The 19,474-nt window shown below is 42.1% G+C and overlaps 1 protein-coding gene across 3 annotated transcripts in view; it reads right to left on the bottom strand.

The window, feature by feature from the left end:
- OGA (O-GlcNAcase) overlaps positions 1-19,474 on the bottom strand; it is a 36,746-nt gene that overhangs the window by 10,923 nt on the left and 6,349 nt on the right. Inside the window, exons 3-10 of one of the 3 annotated variants that reach the window (XM_023206465.1) lie at positions 18,903-19,000; positions 15,918-16,048; positions 13,562-13,733; positions 11,861-11,959; positions 9,582-9,866; positions 5,732-5,890; positions 4,318-4,931; positions 3,146-3,320 (exon numbers count right to left, since the gene is read on the bottom strand). In XM_023206465.1, the coding sequence (XP_023062233.1) occupies positions 3,146-3,320; positions 4,318-4,931; positions 5,732-5,890; positions 9,582-9,866; positions 11,861-11,959; positions 13,562-13,733; positions 15,918-16,048; positions 18,903-19,000 (1,733 nt within the window). The remainder of the gene's footprint in view (positions 1-3,145; positions 3,321-4,317; positions 4,932-5,731; positions 5,891-9,581; positions 9,867-11,860; positions 11,960-13,561; positions 13,734-15,917; positions 16,049-18,902; positions 19,001-19,474) is intronic. The other 2 variants (XM_023206467.1, XM_023206466.1) reach the window with 2 other exon arrangements.

Below are 19,474 nucleotides of genomic sequence, written 5' to 3'. Positions count from 1 at the left end.
TAATTTACACTGCAGGAAAAAAACTATACCTCTCAAACTTTAAGATTAGCCAATTTCCCCTACCCCCTACTTTGAGACTACAACATAACTAGCACTTCCAACTATTACAATAAAAAGCTGCATGTACGAAGAGCTGTGTAAATGAAAACATGGTTAATGCCTCAGTCGCTGCGCAAACGTGACTTCAGTTCATGTCTACTGCCCTTAAATCTACCTGAGCTACCTCACAGATAGAACCTTGCAATTTAAACTAATTAATCATGACGCGCTGTGAACATCTGCCGCTGTCCATCCAATAGTAGTAGACACTTGTGCTGAGGATTCTCCCATCTGTACACAATGGGGAAGAAGATAATAGAAGTCATTAGTAATCAAAAGTACTGCATAGCCACATTGTTTAAAGGACTGAATGCCAGCTGGACTGGAAAGAGGAGGAAAAGGAAGGGTTCTAATCAGTAAACCCCTGAAATTACTACAGAACCAAGAAAATACTCTCCCTGTCATGAGCTTTTGTAAAGCTATGTGGATACGAAGATAATTATTTAAAACTTTTAAGATGTTACAAGATGGGGGTGTCCAATCTTTTGGCTGCCCTGGGGCACACTGGAAGAACTGTCTTGGGCCACACATAAAATACACTAATTACAGCTGATGAGCTTTAAAAATAAATAAATTTTTAAAATTCACACGGTTTTTTTTTTTTTTTTTTTTGGGACGGGAGTCTCGCTCTGTCGCCCAGCCTGGAGTGCAGTGGCCGAATCTCAGCTCACTGCAAGCTCCGCCTCCCGGGTTTACGCCATTCTCCTGCCTCAGCCTCCTGAGTAGCTGGGACTATAGGAGCCCGCCACCTCGCCCGGCTAGTTTTTTTTTTTTTTGTATTTTTTTAGTAGAGACGGGGTTTCACTGTGTTAGCCAGGATGGTCTCGATCTCCTGACCTCATGATCCGCCCGTCTCGGCCTCCCAAAGTGCTGGGATTACAGGCTTGAGCCACCACGCCTGGCCAATGTTTAAAGAAAGTTTACAAATCTGTGTTGAGCCACAGGTTGGAAAAGCTTGCTATAAGAGCTTGGGATTGTGTAAGAGCTATCTATATAATTTTGGAAAGCTACCACCATAAATGCTTAGTGCAGACATAAAAACCCTGAGAAAAGAAACAATACTGTCTATAATCAAGAATTTAACTTTTAATAATTCTTAAATTAAAAACTGATTATCAAATGTTTTCTGTAATGTATTTTAAGCTCAATAATCCAAATTTCAGGTTCAAAATTCTTAAGGGCCTTAGAAACTTAACTTTAAATCCCTGTAAGAATTAATTATAAGAACCTGAGCAGAAGCCTGGAAGGCAAATGTCATCCAACAACCAGTATTGAGGTCTCCTGAGCCTAACGGTAGATGTCTTCCATGTATAGGAGCTATACAGAGCCTCCCCGCCCACCTCTACCTCCCCGGAGATGAAATCTCGCTCTGTCACCAAGGCTGGAGTGCAGTGACACAATCTCGGCTCACTGCAACCTCCACCTCCTGGGTTCAAGTGATTCTTCTGCCTCAGCCTCCCGAGCAGCTGGGACTACAGGCATGTGCCTCTAAGCCCAGCTAATTTTTGTATTTTTTAGTAGAGATGGGGTTTCACCATATTGGCCAGGCTGGTCTTGAACTCCTGACCTCATGATCTGCCCACCTAGGCCTCCCTAAGTGCTGGGACTACAGGTTTGAGCCGCTGTGCGCAGCCAGTATTTCCTTTTTTTTTTTGAGATGGCATCCCCCTCTGTCACCCAGGCTGGAGTACAGTGGTGTGATCTCAGCTCACTGCGACCTCTGCCTCCTGAGTTCAAGCAATTCTCCTGCTTCAGCCTCTCAAGTAGCTGGGATTACAGGCATGCACCACCACCACGAGTGGCTAAGTTTTGCATTTTTTTAGTAGAGACGGGGTTTCACCATGTTGGCCAGGCTGGTCTCAAACTCCTGACCTCAAGTGATCCGCCTGCCTCAGCCTCCAAGAGCACTGGGATTACAGGGGTGAGCTACCACACCCGAAGCTATACAGAGCCTTTTACCATGAGGTCAAAATACTCTCTTCCACCTGTTATATACAGCAATCCCAAAAAGTTATATATTTTCAAATTAACAATCAGAGACTCTACTTTTAGTAGCTAATTAGCTGTATCACAGGGAAACTCCTTTTTTTCTTTTTTCTTTTTTTTTAACATTTAAGAGCCCAAAAGGTATACAAGCAGAAAGTCTCACTACTACTTTTTATTCTAAGCTCACGGTGTTTCAGATATCAATTTCACAACCAAGACCATGAACCCCATCACAGTATTTGTGACTACTATGAAAACTATGACAGGTCAGTCAGCCTTGCTGCCTGCTGTGTGCTGTATATAAGTCCATTACATATTCCTTATAGCTGGATTGAAAACCTGAAAATGAAATGAGGTCCCTAGAGAAACTTGGCCATGCTGGTGCTTTTTACCAAGTTTGACAATTAAAAAAAAAAAAAAATTCAGTGTTCAAAGGAGACATACAAAAGTCCATCCATTTAATGTAGCAGAGATGTTTTAGGGGACTACAATTTCTATCCCCTGGTAAAACCAACACTTGGTAGAAGGATAAAGAAAAAGTCATGTGAAATACTGAATAGCACCAGAATAGCCTTACACTAAAGCTCGCATGCGCACAGGGCTGGGAGGATGGCTTCCTCTTGCCAGGCCCCTTAGAGGTCATTTCAGCAATTGTTCTGTTAAACATAGCATTAATGTTATCTAGACACAGCAAGCAGCAGAAAGCTTATGGAGTCACATTTCATAGTGTCTCATCTCCAAATCAGATAAAAGTGGTATATAGGGTTCCATCCAGAAAGCATTCAGTCAGAGTAAGTTAAAGTCAGTACACTTTCTAACATATTTTTTAAGATACTTATGCTGAATTAGCCCAAGGGAGAAAAATTAATGTGCTTGATGTATTTACTAAGACTTGCATCTCAAGTCTTCAATAATGCCTACTTTTGAAAGAAACCTATGGAAAGAATTGAAAAGACTTGGAAACGTGCCAATTCCCTAAATGTTTTTCTCCCTGTGGGATAATTTTTTTTTTAAAGGGACAATATATTTGAGGAGAAGAGATTATTCCTGGTACACCTACCTAACCACTGTACAAAAGACTTCACCATAGACATTATACTCTTGATATCCCAAACATAGGAGTACATGTCATAAAGGATTGTCCTGTTGGCACAATTGGAGAGCCGAGTGAACATTCCCATCACTAGTCCACACATCTCTTCAAACTTGGCTGCTCGTGACCGCCATTCTTCAATCTATTGAGGATCAATAAAAAGACTCAAAAAATTGCAAGCTTAACAAAATAACCTGAGACACAGTTACATATTAAGCTGTGTATGTTGTCAGGTATTGGCAATTTATCCTAACCATTAAAGTATCACTTTGTATCTCCCCAAACTGACAAATATTCCTAAAATAACACTGACTTTTCCTTATTCCTAACTAGAAGGGCAAAATACGAAACTTCATCAGGCTGTTTAGCAGAGTCCACATCCACTGTAAATAACACACTTTTTTTTAAGACAGTTTCCTTCTTGTCACCCAGGCTGGAGTACAATGGCGCAATGTCAGCTCACTGCAAACTCCGCCTCCCAGGTTCAAGCGATTCTCCTGCCTCAGCCTCCTGAGTAGCTGGGCATGGTGGCAGGCACCTGTAATCCCAGCTACTTTCTGTACTTTTTTTTTTTTTTTTTTTTGAGACGGAGTCTCGCTCTGTCGCCTGGGCTGGAGTGCAGTGGCCGGATCTCAGCTCACTGCAAGCTCCGCCTCCTGGGTTTACGCCATTCTCCTGCCTCAGCCTCCTGAGTAGCTAGGACTACAGGCGCCCGCCACCTCGCCTGGCTAGGTTTTTTTTTTTTTGTATTTTTTAGTAGAGACGGGGTTTCACCGTGTTAGCCAGGATGGTCTCGATCTCCTGACCTCTTGATCCGCCCGTCTCGGCCTCCCAAAGTGCTGGGATTACAGGCTTGAGCCACCGCACCTGGCCGTAACTTCTGTATTTTTAGTAGAGATGGGGTTTCACCTTGTTGGCCAGGCTGATCTCGAACTCCTGACTCTCGAACTCCTGCCCACTTCGGCCTCCCAAAGTTCTGGGATTACAGGAATGAACCATCATACCCAGCCTAAAGGAACATATTCTAAAACATGGTCAATTTTCTGTCAGTTACAGTGTACTCATTTAAGAACCTTCTCCACATTACCAGTATGGGGAACCACCCAGGCTTCAGCAGCAGGCAAATTAAACATACTCACTTTTTCAGAGTCTTTTCCTTTGCAGTTGACACTGACAACACTACTATTTGCTCGAAGCCATTGAAATTCCCGTAACATCTGTGCTCCTTTGGGTCCATGCTCATAAGGAAGGTAGAACAGATCAGCAAGTAACTGCAAATCCTCCAGGGTCACTGGTTCCGCAGTGTATAAAGGTTTTTCATTTGGACCTGGCACAAACTGCTCCTTGTTTGTCTGTTCATCAGTCTGCATAGGGGCAATGTCACTAATACAATCTTCTTGCATGGACATCTCTGGGGATTTTGATTCAGCTATGCTCTCTTTATCAGTGTCCATTGGTTTCAATTCCTCTGCCATTTTCGCTTCAACAATTTCACTCAGTATTTGATTGTCATTCTTGTGGTCCGTTTCTTCTTGTTTTTCCACCACCATGTCCATGGGTTCTTCATCAGGCTGTTTCTTTTCTTCTTCCTTGGTCAGAGTAGTAGGCTCACCACTCAAGGCTGCTCCCTGGCTCATAATGGGCTCCTGATAAACTGTTGTTACTACGGTTGTGGCATTTAAAGAGGGTGCTGCAACTAAAGGAGTCCCATCAACTACACTTGCTTTAGCTCCACTGTGTGCAACTTGCCTACCTACAAAAACAAATGTATAAATAAATAAAATGGTCACAGAGATAATCACAATTAGAGACAAAACACATTAGATTCAGAAAGATGCTTTATCGTATTTGTTACGTGGAACCTCAATATTAGATTCAAATTAATTTGACCTCTAAGAAAAATGAGATTTCTCTACACCACTAGGGATGCAGGAATGGAAGGGGGTTGGGAGGCAATAAACATGCCAACATCTACTATTACATTCTCTTTTGAAAATTTGTATCTAAACACCCTTAAATTACTTCAAAAAATATGTTTTTAAGAGAAAATAGCATTCCATCAAAATGAAAGCTATTTAAGACCAAAAGATTTAAAAATCCTTATTCTCTAGATCCCCCAATTTCATTTAATTTCACTTTGCTTAGTGGGCCTAAGGTAAGGCACATGACAGTGTTTTGTTTCATTTTTTTTTTTTTTTTTTTGAGATGAAGTCTCGCTCTGTCACCCAGGTTGGAATGCAGTGGTGCGATCTTGGCTCACTGCAACCTCCGCCTCTCAAGTTCAGGCGACTGTCCTGCCTTAGCCTCCCAAGTAGGTGGGACTACAGGCACATGCCACCATGCCCAGCTAATCTTTGTATTTCTAGTAGGGACAAGGTTTCACTATGTTGGCCAGGCTGGTCTCGAACTCCTGACCTCAGGTGATCCACCTGCCCTGGCCTCCCAAAGTGCTGAGATTACAGGTGTGAGCCACCGTACCCGGGCGACAGTGTTCTTTACTTTGTGACTCAACTATTTGATCTAACCCCCTTAACAAAGAATGGCCAAACTCACTGCTGTACTGATGAGGCACACCAAACTCTTGCAACCATTCTGTTAAGGCTAGCTTTAGAGCCATCTGTGGACTATAGAGTACATCAGTTTCAATATCTTCATCACTGCCTTCATTTTCTAACTTTATTTGGATGGATACAGTACTATCTTCACTGTCAGCTGCAAAAAATAAAAATAAAGAGCACAAAAATACTTTTGATTACAAAATCCTTCTGACAAGTGAGAAGAATAAATGCAACTAATTATCACAGTATAACCACAGAAATGACTAGAATGAGAACAAACCTTAAACATAAAAATGCAAATAAAAGCAAGACCCTTCACTGAACGATTTCATCTAGGATAGTAACCTAAATGCAATGCTAAATGTAAAATCTCAATTGATATAAGAAATATAAATTTTAGTATCAGTGGAAGAGTCAATCTGAAATGTCCACTAAGTACTAATTGTTGGGAAGTCAAGGTCAAAAGTACCATGCTTTTTGTATGAAGAAAACATTGCATAGCCTTCAGGGCCCTGTAACTTTTTTTTTTTTTTTTTGAGATGGGCGTCTCACCCTGTCACCCAGACTGGAGTGCACTGGCAGGATCTTGGCTCACTACAACCTCCGCCTCACAGGTTCAAGCAATTCTCCCGCCTCAGCCTCCCAAGTAGCTGGGACTACAGGCGTGTGCCACCATGCCCGGCTAATTTTTGTATTATTAGTAGAGATGGTGTTTCATCATGTTGGCCAGGCTGGTCCCGAACTCTTGACCTCATGAACCGCCTGCCTAGGCCTCCCAAGTGCTGGGATTACAAGCGTGAACCACTACGCCCGACCATAACTTCATTATTAATAAAAGCATTGAGGGAAAATGAAGAGGCCGGACATGGTGGCTCATGCCTGTAATCCCAGAACTTTGGGAGGCTGAGGTGGGCGAATCACCTGAGGCCTGCAGTTCAAGACTAGCCTGGCCAACATAGTAAAAGTCCATCTCTATTAAAAATACAAAACATTAGCCAGACATGGTGGCAGGCACCTGTAATCCCAGCTACTCGGGAGGCTGAAGCAAGAGAACTGCTTGAACCGAGGGGTCAGAGGTTGCAGTGAGCTGAGATCGGGCCATTGCATTCCAATCCGGACAACAAGAGCAAGACTCTGTCTCAAATATAAAAAAAAAGAAGAGAGAATCGACAGAGACCCACAAATTAGCACATATAAGGCAACAAAGCTCTGAGCTAGGATAGTGGTAGAGAAAATCAAGTCTGAATTCTTTGGTTTTGTACTTAAAAACTCAATTCTTAGCTTTCCTTAACATTTCCTGCATATGTCCCAGGTTTGGATAGTGTCTGCCACCCTTAATATGTTCCACGCTCTGCCTTAAAAGATGTAGGAGTTGCCGGGCGCGGTGGCTCAAGCCTGTAATCCCAGCACTTTGGGAGGCCGAGGCGGATGGATCACGAGGTCAGGAGATCAAGACCATCCTGGCTAACATGGTGAAACCCCGTCTCTACTAAAAATACAAAAACTAGCCGGGCGAGGTGGCGGGCGCCTGTTGTCCCAGCTACTCGGAGGCTGAGGTGGGAGAATGGCGTGAACCCGGGAGGCGGAGCTTGCAGTGAGCCGAGATCGCGCCACTGCACTCCAGCTTGGGTGACACAGCGAGACTCCATCTCAAAAAAAAAAAAAAAAAAGATGTAGGAGTTAAGTGCCATGTACACTGACAGCATTGAAATTACATTCCCAATTTTTGTTTTTTATTGAGGAGAGGAGGATGACAATGACTGAACCAATATTCCTATTTTTTTTTTCTAATGGGGAGAGGAGGATGACAATGACTGAGCCAAAAGGGAGACATTAATTCAATAAACAATTCAAAGCAGGAGTATGGAACTGAGAAATAGACCACAACTATTAATATTCCTACATACTATCATGACACTTCAGTAGCCCAAAATGGGCCAAAATTCAGGGAACTTCAAAAGTTCAGTGTACAGGCTGGGTGCTGTGGCTCATGCCTGTAATCCCAGAACTCTGGGAGGCAGAGGCAAGCAGATCACCAGGTCAGAAGTTCGAGACCAGCCTGACCAACATGGTGAAACCCTGTCTCCATGAAAACTATAAAAATCAGCCAGGCGGGGTGGCGTGCACCGGTAATCCCAGCTACTCAGGAAGCTGAAGCAGGAAAATCACTTGAACCAGGGAGGCGGAGGTTGCAATGAGCCAAGATTGTGCCACTGTACTTCAGCCTGGGCAACAGAGCAAGACTCTGTCTCAAAGAAAAAAAAAAATTTTTCAGTGTTCAGTGTTTTTCACCTCCAGCCCATAAACCTTTAATACCCAGCAAACTCTCCTCATACTTTGATCCAGCTTAAAAGTCTGTGAAATCTCTTAGCAAAAATAATCACTCTCTCCCCTGTGTTCACACAGCATTTTATAAATTAAACTATTACAACACTTATCACACTATCATACTATTGTCTATAAGCCTTACCCAACACTAGACTGTTTCTCAAAAGTAGGAATGGCCAGGTGCAGTGGCTCACGCCTGTAATCCCAGCCCTTTGGGAGGCTGAGGCGGGTGGATCACCCAAGGTCGGCAGTTCAAGACCAGCCGGACCAACATGGAGAAACCCTGTCTCTACTAAAAATACAAGATCAGCCAGGCATGGTGGCGCATGCCTGTAATCCCAGCTACTCAGAAGGCTGAGGCAGGAGAATCGCTTGAACCTGGGAGGCGGAGGTTGCAGTGAGCCAAGATCGTACCACTGCACTACAGCCTGGGCAACAAGACAAGACTCCATCTCAAAAAGAAAAAAAAAAAGTAGGAACTACTTTACTCTTTGCCACCTCAGTGCCCATTAACACACATCTGCCACGATAGATTATTTAAATATAAATAAACAATTATCAAACACTTTACTTAGAACTCTATTAGAGATTTTTCATAAATTAAGAATAAGTAAGCCAATGTCTAAAATAAGACTATATTGCATTCGGCCACGCACGGTGGCTCATGCCTGTAATCCTAGCACTCTGGGAGGCCTAGGCGGATGGATCACCTGAGATCAGGAGTTCCGGACCAGTCTGGCCAATATGATGAAACCCTGTCTCTACTTTAAAAAAAAAAAAAAAAGCAAAAATAAGCCGGGCATGCCTGTAATCCCAGCTACTTGGGAAGCTGAGGCTGAAGAATCGCTTGAACCTGGGAAGCAGAGTTTGCAGTGAGCTGAGACTGTGCCACTGCACTCCACTCTACCCTGGTCAATGGAGCAAAACTCTGTCTCATAAAAAAAGAGTATGTTCCATAAATGATAAATTTAAGCTGAATCTAAATGATCTAAGTGACTCAGATTCAGAGTATCCAGTCATCTAAAATATGCTTTTCAACAAAATTGCCTGAAAATACATTTTATCGGAATGACTCTAGAGATAATGGAAACACTTAAAGACTGTCTCCTCTAGTACTCAGACTTCAAAGACTGAATCCTATTTTATTTTTATTTATTTGCTAGGGTCTTCAACTGTTGTCCAGGCTGGAGCGCAGTTCCTGGGCTTATTGGCGAGCCACCACGCCGCTTCTGAATCATACTAAAAAAAAAAACAAACAACTGAGGCCAAGAGGTTAAGTGACTTGTCCAAAGACACTCAACCTTTCTTCTATCATATACATCTTCATCAACAGAATGAAACAACATACCGTAATAAAACCACTTAGTTTTGTTTCCTTCTTAGTAAAACAAAATAATTTTTTAAAAAAATAAATAAAACTGCTTCAGTTGTGATGACAAAGGAAAGCATACTTTCCACTGGGTCTAGTTAACCCCAGCTCTCCTCCCAAGGTGAAGGATCAAGTATAGGCTACTTACTCATCACTACATCTTTTCTCACTCCGTTCATGTTTGATTTGTACCAGGTGGCAAGGGTGTGGATAGCAACGTAGTTGGCTTCAAATTCACAATTTGGATTAGTCAGGACTCCTTTTAACCGTGGGATGAGTTCTGTGGATCTTCCTTTGTATGGGCCCAGAAACAGTCTCTTCTGATCATAATCATTAGCATGAATGTTATCCCAGATTACTGGAGCTCTCTTAATAATCTTAGAAACTTCTTCAATGGACTCTACCGGAATTTCTTTAGAAACAACTTTGGGACCTAGAAATAACGACAACCATTTGTTAAAAGAATTGTGGCTCTTGGCCAGACGCATTGGCTCATACCTGTAATCCCAGCACTTTGGGAGGCCGAGGTGGGCAGATCATTTGAGCCCAGGAGTTCGGACCAGCCTGGGCAACACAGTGAGACCCTATTTTTTTATTTTAAATTTAAATATGTATATTTTTAAAAAAGAATCATGGTTCTTTAAAATACAATGGACATATAACTTTTGTGTTTTCCTTACATGTACATTTTTTTTTTTGAGACGGAGTCTCACTCTGTTCCTCAGGCTAAAGTGCAATGGCACGATCTTGGCTCACTGCAAGCTCCACCTCCCGGGTTCATGCCATTCTCCTGCCTCAGCCTCCTGAGTAGCTGGGACTACAGGCGCCCGCCACCACGCCCAGCCAATTTTTTGCATTTTTTAGTAGAGTCAGGGTTTCACTGTGTTAGCCAGGATGGTCTCGATCTCCTAACCTCATGATCTGCCGGCCTCAGCCTCCCAAAGTGCTGGGATTACAGGCATGAGCCACCGTGCCCAGATCCTTCTATGTATGTTCTTTTTTTTTTTTTTTTTAGGGGGGGGTTTGCTCTGCCGCCCAGGCTGGAGTGCAGTGGCCGGATCTCAGCTCACTGCAAGCTCCGCCTCCCGGGTTTACACCATTCTCCTGCCTCAGCCTCCCTTGCCCGGCTAGTTTTTTTTTTTTTTTTTTTTTAGTAGAGACGGGGTTTCACTGTTTTAGCCAGGATGGTCTCGATCTCCTGACCTCGTGATCCACCCGCCTTGGCCTCCCAAAGTGCTGGGATTACAGGCTTGAGCCACCGCGCCCGGCCCCATGTACGTTTTATAACAACTTTTCTTTTTCTGAGACAGGGTCTCCTCTGTTACCCAGACTGAAGGGCAATAGAGTAATCATAGCTCAATGCAGGCTTGAACTTCTGAGCTCAAGCAATCCTCTCACCTCAGCCTCCCAAGTAGCTGGGACTACAGGTGTGCCCCACCATGTCACAGGAATTTTAAAATTTTTTGTACAGATAAGGGCTTCCTATGTTGCCCAGGCTAATCTTAAACTCCCGGCCTCAAGCGATCCTCCTACCTCAATTCAAGCCTCCCATAGCACTGGGATTACAGGCATGAACCACTGCACTCAGCCATAATTTTTCTTTTGAAAACAAAGCAACACCCTTTTACTGAGCTTTATTTTTTCATTTTATAAAACAGAAGAATTTCCTAAACGCTGCTTAAACGCTGGGATCAATACCCTTTAGCCCAGTTCCCTATAAATCTTTATTATTTATTAACTGAATTTTTTTTTTGAGACAGGGTGTCACTCTGTTGCTCAGGCATGTTCACAGCTCACTGCAAACTCAACCTCCCGGGCTCAAGCGATCCTTCCACCTTAGCCCCCCTAAGTAGCTGGGACTACAGGCATGCACCACCCCACCTGGCTAAGTTTTTTATTTTTTGCACAGTCTCCCTATGTTGTCTAAGCTGGTCTTTAACTCCTGGGAGCTTCCACCTCAGGCTCCCCAACCATGATAAATGTTTTTTTATATTAAGAGAGTAAGTAAACTTTGTATAAGAAAGCGTATTTTAACAAGTTCTCAGGGTCGGGTGCAATGGGTCACACCTGTAATCCCAGTACTTTGGGAGGCTGAGGTGGGCAGATCACCTGAGGTCAGGAGTTTGAGACCAGCCTGGCTAACATGGAGAAACCCCGTCTCTACTAGAAATACAAAAATTAGCTGGGCGTTGTGGCACATGCCTCTAATTCCAGCTACTCAGGAGGCTGAGGCAAGAGAATCGCTTGAACCCAGGAGGCAGAGGTTGTGGTGAGGTGAGACTGTGCCACTGCAATGAAGCCTGGGCAACAAGAACAAAACTCCCATCTCAAAAAAAAAAAGGGGGGGGGGTATTCAATTAACAAGAACAAGCAATTTCTCTAAGTCCCAGTTAATTCAAGTTTGACTGTATGAATTAAAAGACTTACCTGTCCAAAGCACTTCAATTCCAGGTAGAAGCTTTTCACCCACAGTCCTTAAATATGGAGACTGAGACACATTTGGATAACAGAAAGTGCCACAATATTCTAAATGTAGGGAGAAAAGTAAAAAAGTCAGGAACAAAATGTTCATGGGTTTTTTGTTTGTTTTCTTTGAGACGGAGTCTCGCTCTGATGCCCAGGCTAAAGTGTAGTGATGAAATCTTGGCTCACTGCAACCTCCACCTCCCGGGCTCAAGCTACTCTCCTGCCTCAGCCTCCCAAGTAGCTGGGACTACAGGTGCACACCGCCACGCCTGGCTAGTTTTTTTTGTATTTTAGTAAAGATGGGGTTTCACCATGTTGCCCAGGCTGGTTGCAAACTCTTGAGCTCAGGCAATCCGCCCGCCTCGGCCTCCCAAAAGGATCATGGGTTTTTGAATATGGAAAAAAATGTCTGCCAATTCTAAATTCTTTTCATCCAAATGATAAAAGGCCTCCTATAAGGAATTAAATTCAAGTGGACAGTTCATTTAAGAAATTCATAAAATCTGATATTTTTCCTCCAACAGTAGTACAGATCTGATATTTTTCCTCCAACAGTAGTACAGATCAACTCTTATGATACTATGGTTACTAGAAATACAAGTTTACTAAAGAAACAAGAACTGTAGCATTTTCTATAGAATTCTGAATTGCCCACTTTTCTCAGTTACAATTAAATGCAAACAGAATGGATTGATAATATCATAATAGAACTAATACAAGAATATGCCAAGGGCAGCTGGGCACAGTGGCTCACACCTGCAACCCCAGCATTTTGGGAGGCTGAAGCGGGTGGATCACTTGAGCCCAGGAGTTTGAGACTAACCTGGGCAATATGGCGTCTCTACCAAAAATAAAAAAATTAGCCAGTTTTATAACCTGGTCTCTAAATAAATAACACAAATTTAAAAGTAAAAGTAAAAAACATTTTTTAAAAAGGCATATACCAACGGCTTTCAGTACCCAACTGCAACTTAAACTGTAACTCGCAGCTAATTAATTCCCAGTATAATCTTAAACTTTTGGGTACTAATGTAGTACTCAACTAAAATAAGGTTCCCAGCTCATAATACACACAAAGAAAGTTAAGGAATTTAGTCTAAAATTATTCCTGAACAGGACAGTCTGGGGAAAAACTTCTTGTAAGTTGAATTTTGAGAAGCAACTAACAGACTAAAATATTTTCAATGAAAGAAACCAGAGGGGCAAAAAGAAAGGAAAAGAGGAAAAACTGTTAAGTTTTCTATGCTGACTACTTGAAATAAGAGCCCAGATGGAAGTGGGAGGAGTGCAAAAAGGGACAGATATGCATGGGCAGAAAAAGGGGACAAGTAGGAGGAAATGAGAAGTGACTAAGGTAAAAGCAAAGTAACTTGGTTTTTCTCCAGTTTTCATTTCAATACTATCCCTCTCTTAATATTGACAAAGTTCATATACTTCCAGTACTAATAAAAAATACATAGAAATCTTTTGTCTAGTCAGTTGTCATTTATTAGTTCCTAGAATTTTTCCAATTTAGGATCTTGAAAAATATCTTCTAAAAAAAAATTCCTACTTTTATACACTAAGGGAGGAGGGAAATGGAGAGAGAATGGGGCCCATGGTCCATTATAAGTTACATATTCTAAGAAAACTAGTTAAATATAAAGCCATTATATACAATACCTGTGGGACAGAAGAGGAAAGTTTCTGGCTCTCCTAGGTACTGATAGATTTCATTTGTGATGGAGACCTGGGCATGAGCAAAAGAACTGAATACCTCTTTGTCTGCTGCACACATATTATGGTCTATATCATCAAAAAGCAAAGCAAATGACCTGCACCCAAACTGAGAAACCTAGGAGGAGAAAAAAAGAATCAAGAGTAAAAAAATTAAGAATTCCAAACATTATAGAGTTAATAGTTATACTTAAAATCCAATATTTTCCTTACTAGAATGTTCAAAGACAGGTTGTTTTTACATTTTTAATTAAAAAAAATCTAAGTCAAACAGAGTTTTGGGACCCATTTCTCCTTTGGGTTTGAAAGCACTACAGGTTAAGTATTCCTTATCTGAAATGCTTGGGACCAAAAATGTTTTGGATTTTGGAATATCTGTATTATATTCAGCATCCCTAATCTGAAAATCCAAAATCTGAAATGCTCCAATTATCATTTCCTTTGAATTTTATGGAGCTCAAACAGTTTCATATTTTGGAGCATTTCAGATTTCTGAATTAGGAATACTCAACTTATATGACAATATGATTCAACAAAGTTTCTACAAAGTGGCCTAGCCTCTTGGCTACCTCATGGGCTGCCGACTGTAGAAGACCCAACAAAGTCAGAAAAATACAGAAATATGAATAACCTTAAGACATGAAAAAGCCAGGCTGTGTCCTAGTCCCAAAAGGTACACTGATCCCTTTGCAGATAAACCTAACCAGGTATGAATCAGAAAGAACAGTAGAATTTTATCAAATAGGAAAATAGCTTCATTAATGAAAATTTCAACTGCCTTAAATTTTTACCATTTTAATGCCACCCATATAAATCTTTGTCTAAAGAAATAAGACATGTATATAGAAAAACCAGCAAACTTAAGAAACAGGAAAATAGGGCCACTTCAGGAGGCCGAGGCTGGCAAATCATGAGGTCAGGAGTTCGAGACCAGCCTGGCCAACATGGTGAAACCCTGTCTCTACTAAAAATACAAAAAATTTTGCCAGGTGTGGTAATCCCAGTTACTCAGGAGGCTGAGGCCAGAGAACTGCTTGAACCCAGGAAGCAGAGGATGCAATGAGCTGAGATCGCGCCACTGCACTCCAGCCTAGGTGACAGAGCAAGACTCGGTTTCAAAAAAAGGAAAATGGAAGCCCCCTACATTTGACCAAAGGAAGTGTGCAGCTTTTACATTAAGCAAACTTTACACTCAATTAGGTTCACCCAGTCTGTTTTTCTTCTCATCTGGGGAAATTAGCCATTTCCAAACATGTCTTTGTCCATTAATTGAAGAAACTAATGTCTAATAGGTGAAACCCTGTTTCTATAATCTCAGTTGTAAATTCAAGCCAAGCAGCCTAGGGTATATATAATTTCTCAAAATGTGGTTCTTGACCACCAATCACCTAGATTCCCGGTCCCCACCTTATCAATTTGGGAAATAAAGTCCAATAGTCAGCATTCTTTTAAGCTTCACTTCTAATCATTCTTTTAAGGCAGTTCTTATGCAAACTGAAATTTGAGAAGAACCAGTATCTCCAGTAAAGCTCTTTTTACTTAATTTGGAAAATATTCCTCTATCAGAAGGATTCAAGGCTGGGTGTGGCGGAGTGTGACTGTAATCCCGGCAATTTGGGAGGCTGAGGTGGGTGGATCACCTAAAGTCAGGAGTTCGAGACCAGCCGGGCCAACGTGGCAAAACCCTATCTCTACTAAAAATATAAAAATTAGCCAGGCATGGTGGTGCGCCTGTAATAGCTACTAAGGAGGCTGAGGCACGACAATCGCTTGAACTCAGGAGGTGGAGGTTGCAGTGACCCGAAATTGGGCCACTGCACTCCAGGCAACAGGGTAAGACTCTGTCTCCAAAAAAAACACATTCAAAGTAAAAAAATTCTTATAGAAACAAAGAAATACAAGGCCAGGCATGGTGACTCACACCTGTAATCCCAGCACTTTGGGAAGATCATGAGGTCAGGAGCTCAAGACCAGCCTGGTCGCCATGGTGAAGGCCTCGTCTCTACTAAAAATACAAAAATTAACCGGGCATGATGGCACGCACCTATAGTCCTAGCTACTTGGGAAGCTGAGGCAGGAGAATCACTTGAACCCAGGAGGCAGAGGAGGTTGCAGTGAGCCAAGATCGTGCCACTGCACTCCAGCCTGGGCAACAGAGCGAGACTCTGTCTCAAAAAACAAAACAAACAAAAAAAGAAAGAAATATGAATTTGATTTCCTTTTAACATCATAAAAGCAATTGAGCAAACTTTTAGTTTCAAGTACAGAGTCAGGAAAAATGAAAAAAAAAGTAAGGAGTTACCTGGTCCAATTTACGTTTCAATGTGGATACTTCCTTGGGGTTAGAAAAAGTGATATCCAATCCAGGTGAGATCGCATAGATGAACTCTATCTCATATTCTCGTGCAGCAGAGATGAGAGTCATAAGTTGCTCTAAAGAACAGAGTCCATGTTTTTAGAAAGCAGAACAGAAAACTAAAAGAACGTTCACTGAAGGTTTAATTGAAGAGGTTATTTCTAACTTACAAGAAAAGGAAAAGATCCTTACATTTTACAAATTGTCATGTCCAACTTAACAACAGGCCATACAAAATGGTACAAGCCTGAAGTGATTTAATGTCACAGTAAGGAAAGAAGAACAGTTTTCACACCTTTGAAATCTGAACCAACAGAAAATAAGAGGCCCTTCTTTTTCACTTCCAAATAGTTTCTTATCCTTTTGGGGAAACAGGCTAAAAATCAATAAACATTCTCCTCCCTTTCATTGCCATTTCTCAAAAACACTGAATTAACTGTCAATTCTCTTACTGAACTTAAGCCATTTCTACTTCCTGAAGCATTTGAAAGGCATAAAATGCAGCTGCTGCTTTTTTGAGAGTCTTGCTCTGTTGCCCAAGGCTGGAGTACAGTGGTACGATCCTGACTCACTGCAACTTCTGCCTCCTGAGTAGCTGGGATTACAGGCATAACAGCTAATTTTTGTACTTTTAATAGAGATGGGGTTTTGCCATATCACCCAGGCTGGGCTCGAACCCCTGGCCTCAAGTGATCCACCTGCCTCAGTCTCTCATAGTGTTAGGATTGCAGGCATAAGCCACGGTACTGGATCTTGCTTTTTTTTTTTTTTTTTTTGGCCGTCTCTGAACAACTGGAATTCCTAACTAAATAAACCTACACATAACTACTTTATAATATGAAAAAAGAAAATGCTTTCTTAAGAATCAGGGTAGGCCGGGCCCAATGGCTCATGCCTGTAACCCCAGGACTTTGGGAGGCCAGGCAGGAGGATTACCTGAGGTGAGGAGTTCGAGACCAGCCTGGCCAACATTGTGAAACCCCATCTCTACTAAAAATACAAAAATTAGCCAGGCGTAGTGGCGCATACTTGTAATCCCAGCTGCTAGGGAGGCTCAGGCAGGAGAATTGCTTGAACCCTGGAGGCAGAAGTTGCAGTGAACCAAGATCGTATCAAGGCACTCCAGCCTGGACGACAGAACAAGACTCCATCTCAAAAAAACAAAACAAAACAAAACAAACAAACAAAACAACAGAATCATGCCTGTAATCCTAGCACTGAGAGGCCACGGCAAGTTAATTGCTTGAGTTCAGAAGTTTGAGACCAGCACAGGCAACATGGCAAACCCCTCTCTCTACAAAATATACAAAAATTAGCTGGGCATGGTGATCTGCACCTGGAGTCCCAGCTACTTGGGGGGCTGAGGCAGGAGGATTGCTTGAGCCCGAGAGATCAAAATTGCAGTAAGGCACTGAACTCCAGCCTGGGTAACAAAGTGACAAAGGCTGTCTCCAAAAAAAGAAAAAGAAGAAGAACCAGAGGTATGTCATGGCCTTCACAATCTTGATCTGTTTCTATCTATGAGAAAAACGTTAATTATAGATTTTAAGCTTTTAAAATTATCAACTGACAATTTTCCTAAATCAACTTAAATACTACTACTATATACCATAGGACATATTTTTGAATAATTTTCAGCAGTATCTCAAGATAGTCATTTTTACTCTATTTTAATTATTGATCACATTAAGTTTCATTACCAGCACCACCAGAAAGCAATTAAGTTGAAGGCACACTTAAATAGAGTAGTAAACCACAACACTAGATGGAGACGGGATAAGTTGTAATTGCTTCTTCGTAATTCAAGAAAATTTTCAGCCTTCTGTGCCTTGGCTGGGCTCTGTAACCAAATATCTTGTTAGCTATACGTGTATACTATTTAATTTCAAGTACAAAAATGTTCCACCATTCACAAGTTCCCAAAGAAAAGCACCTCTGTAATTTACTCAGGTGGTTCAATGCTATACTACTACCTTTTCAGCAATTTTATATAACCAACTCAACGTAAGTATACCCATAGCAGGCCGGCCGGGCAAGGGGGCTCAAGCCTGTAATTCCAGCACTTTGGGAGGTGGAGGCAGGCCGATCGCTTGAGGTCAGGAGTTCAAGACCACCCTGGCCAACATGATGAACCCCCATTTCTACTAAAAATACAAAAACTGGCTGGGCATGGCAGCAGGCTCCTGTAATTCCAGCTACTGGGGAAGCTGAGACAGCAGAATTTCTTGAACTCGGGAGGCAGAGGTTGCAGTTAGCCAAGACCACACCGCTGCATGCCAGCCTGGGGTACACAGCAAGATTCTGTCTCAAAAAAGAAAAACAAATAAAAACAAAAAAACCCAAAGACAGCCTATTAATGGCTTCCCACTTTCCTGGACTAGGGTAAGGATCAGTAGTTGTTGACAAGACCAAGCCATACTAGAGCCTGAAGCAAAAGGAACAATCACTAGTGCTGATCCTATCTTTACCTAAAATTTTAGCATTGTTTCCATCATGAATTTCTGCATTAATTTTGTTTTTAAAAAATACTGCATAAATTATTTATCTTGATTACTTTTTTGGGGGGTCCCTTAAAATTTGCACCCAAGGTACATGCCTCACTTGCCTTGCCCTGGGCCTAGCCCAGCTCCAGCACTTCTTTGCCCAGTGGCCCACTGTTTATTCCACTGGCAGAAGTAAGCAGCACAATCTATGACCACAGAATAGGTGGAGTCAGCCTAGCACGCCCATGACATCACACGTATGGTCATGACCTTGCTAGCGCAGAGCACTCTTTCAATCTCAGCTAACTGAATAGTTACCAGACAGAAGAAAAGGAAACTACCTACAAAATAAAAATAAAATGTCATAAAATTCTTGTACAACTACATTTAAAATATAACTGTTTTCTTCACAGATTCTGAATTTATGGATTAAAAAGAAAAAGATTACCAGCTTCCTCCACTGAATACATCTCTCGCCAAAACATCCTATGTTTGTAGTCATCTTTTGGGGCATACAAGTATGTATTTAATTCCCATTTCTGGAGCCTTAAGGAGAAAGAAAATTACATATGTATAAACAGGCAACATTTACAGGCTGTCAATCTCCATTTCCCTCTTCTTGGAGCATATCCATCTCATACAAAGCTAATATTCTATGACAGTAACTTTTAACCTTTTTGTAATCAGTGGAATTTTAAAAATGAAGTATTACAGGCCGGGCGCGGTGGCTCACGCCTATAATCCCAGCACTTTGGGAGGCCGAGGCGGGTGGATCATGAGGTCAGGAGATTGAGACCATCCTGGCTAACACGGTGAAACCCCGTCTCTACTAAAAATACAAAAAAGTAGCCAGATGTGCTGGCGGGCACCTGTAGTCCCAGCTACCCGGGAGGCTGAGGCAGGCGAATGGCGTGAACCCGGGAGCGGAGCTTGCAGTGAACCGTGATAGTGCCACTGCACTCCAGTCTGGGCGAAAGAGTGAGACTCCGTCTCAAAAAAAAAAAAAAAAAGTTTCCATTC

Source organism: Piliocolobus tephrosceles, chromosome 9 (assembly GCF_002776525.5).
Source record: "Piliocolobus tephrosceles isolate RC106 chromosome 9, ASM277652v3, whole genome shotgun sequence".
NCBI lineage: Eukaryota > Metazoa > Chordata > Mammalia > Primates > Cercopithecidae > Piliocolobus > Piliocolobus tephrosceles.
The sequence above is the reverse complement of the archived record's forward strand: the minus strand, read 5'-3'. Positions and strand labels throughout refer to the sequence as shown.